Source organism: Fonsecaea monophora (assembly GCF_001642475.1).
Source record: "Fonsecaea monophora strain CBS 269.37 chromosome Unknown Scaff323, whole genome shotgun sequence".
Classification (NCBI taxonomy): Eukaryota; Fungi; Ascomycota; class Eurotiomycetes; order Chaetothyriales; family Herpotrichiellaceae; genus Fonsecaea; species Fonsecaea monophora.
Window position 1 is genome coordinate 1 of NW_019174254.1, and position 1221 is coordinate 1221.

Consider the following 1221-nt stretch of genomic DNA (forward strand, 5'->3'; position numbering starts at 1 on the left):
CATTGTCATCGACCACCACCGACCACCACCACCACCACCACCACCACTATCATCAGCCACCATGGTCTACCGGGTCATCAACCTCGTGTACCGCTCCCCAAACATGACCCCCGAGCAATTCAGACACCACTACGAAACCGTCCACGCCCCTCTGGCGGTCGAATGCACGGATCCCCGCAACGCCCCGCTCTCCTACACCCGGCGGTACGTGGTCGACACGGGTGCGCGACCTCGCGGCATCGCGGCGCCCGACTTTGACTGTATCGCCGAACTGACGTTCCGCGACGAGGCGACGTGGCTGCGCTATCTCGAGGGACTGACGACGGGGGAGAACGGCAAGAGGATCGCCGAGGATTCGCTCATCTTCCAGCGCGCGGCCGAGGCGAAGTTGTCGGCAATGGAGCTGGAGGAGACGACGGTTCTGAGTGCGGAGACGAGTTAGGTTTTGGAACCGTTGTGTCGTGTCGATTACGGTGATGCGTGATGCCTCATGTGTGACATGTATAGATAGGTCAGGGATGGGGAAAAGTACAGGCCGGTGACTCGGCTGAGTCTGGGGGAGGTCTGCGTCGAACGAGAGAGAATCTCAACGGTCCAGCGAGACGGCGAACCAGGACTTGTCGAGGACACGCGACTCTCGTTCTCATCCAGATCTAGTAATGGTATTGCACTTGACCATCATGGCAATATGCTGGTTCGGGAGCATCTCTCTCGCCCAGAAATGTCGATTGGATAGCATATCATATCATTCCTCGACACAGACTAGAAAGTTATCATCTACCTATCATCATACAGCCACGCGAAACTTGGCGAGTGTTTACTATTGAAGAGACAACCCCCCCCCCCCCCCCCTTTTTTTTTTCTCTCTGCATCTCATCTCTATACCCCCCGTACCTCTATACGGAGGGACTGATTAGACATACATATATATATACATATTATATATGCCCCGAACTGTGCTTCGTCCATTATCGTTTTCGTTTAGGAAAGGGATCGAGGCCGCTTTAATCGCGCACGTGACGGAGCATCGAAGGGCGCCTGGTCGAGCACGGGAGAGCGTCAAGGGGAGCCACGGCAGACCCAGGGGGAGAGCGCCCGAGCACCGGACGAGCCACAGGGAGCGCTGCCTGAGGGCCATCCACAGAAGCCAGTTTCGGGCTCAGGGGTCCCCTTCGGGCCTCGACTACAGTTGCACACCACGGGAATCACTCAGCTTGCCCC

The 1221-nt window shown here is 57.2% G+C and overlaps 1 protein-coding gene across 1 annotated transcript; it reads left to right on the forward strand.

The window, feature by feature from the left end:
• Positions 1-61: 61 nt before the first annotated feature.
• AYO21_12225 (hypothetical protein) lies at positions 62-442 on the forward strand (the record flags this gene model as incomplete). Its single annotated transcript, XM_022661976.1, has 1 exon — positions 62-442. The coding sequence occupies one exon, from the start codon at positions 62-64 to the stop codon at positions 440-442; it is 381 nt and encodes a 126-aa protein (XP_022505714.1).
• Positions 443-1221: the final 779 nt, after the last annotated feature.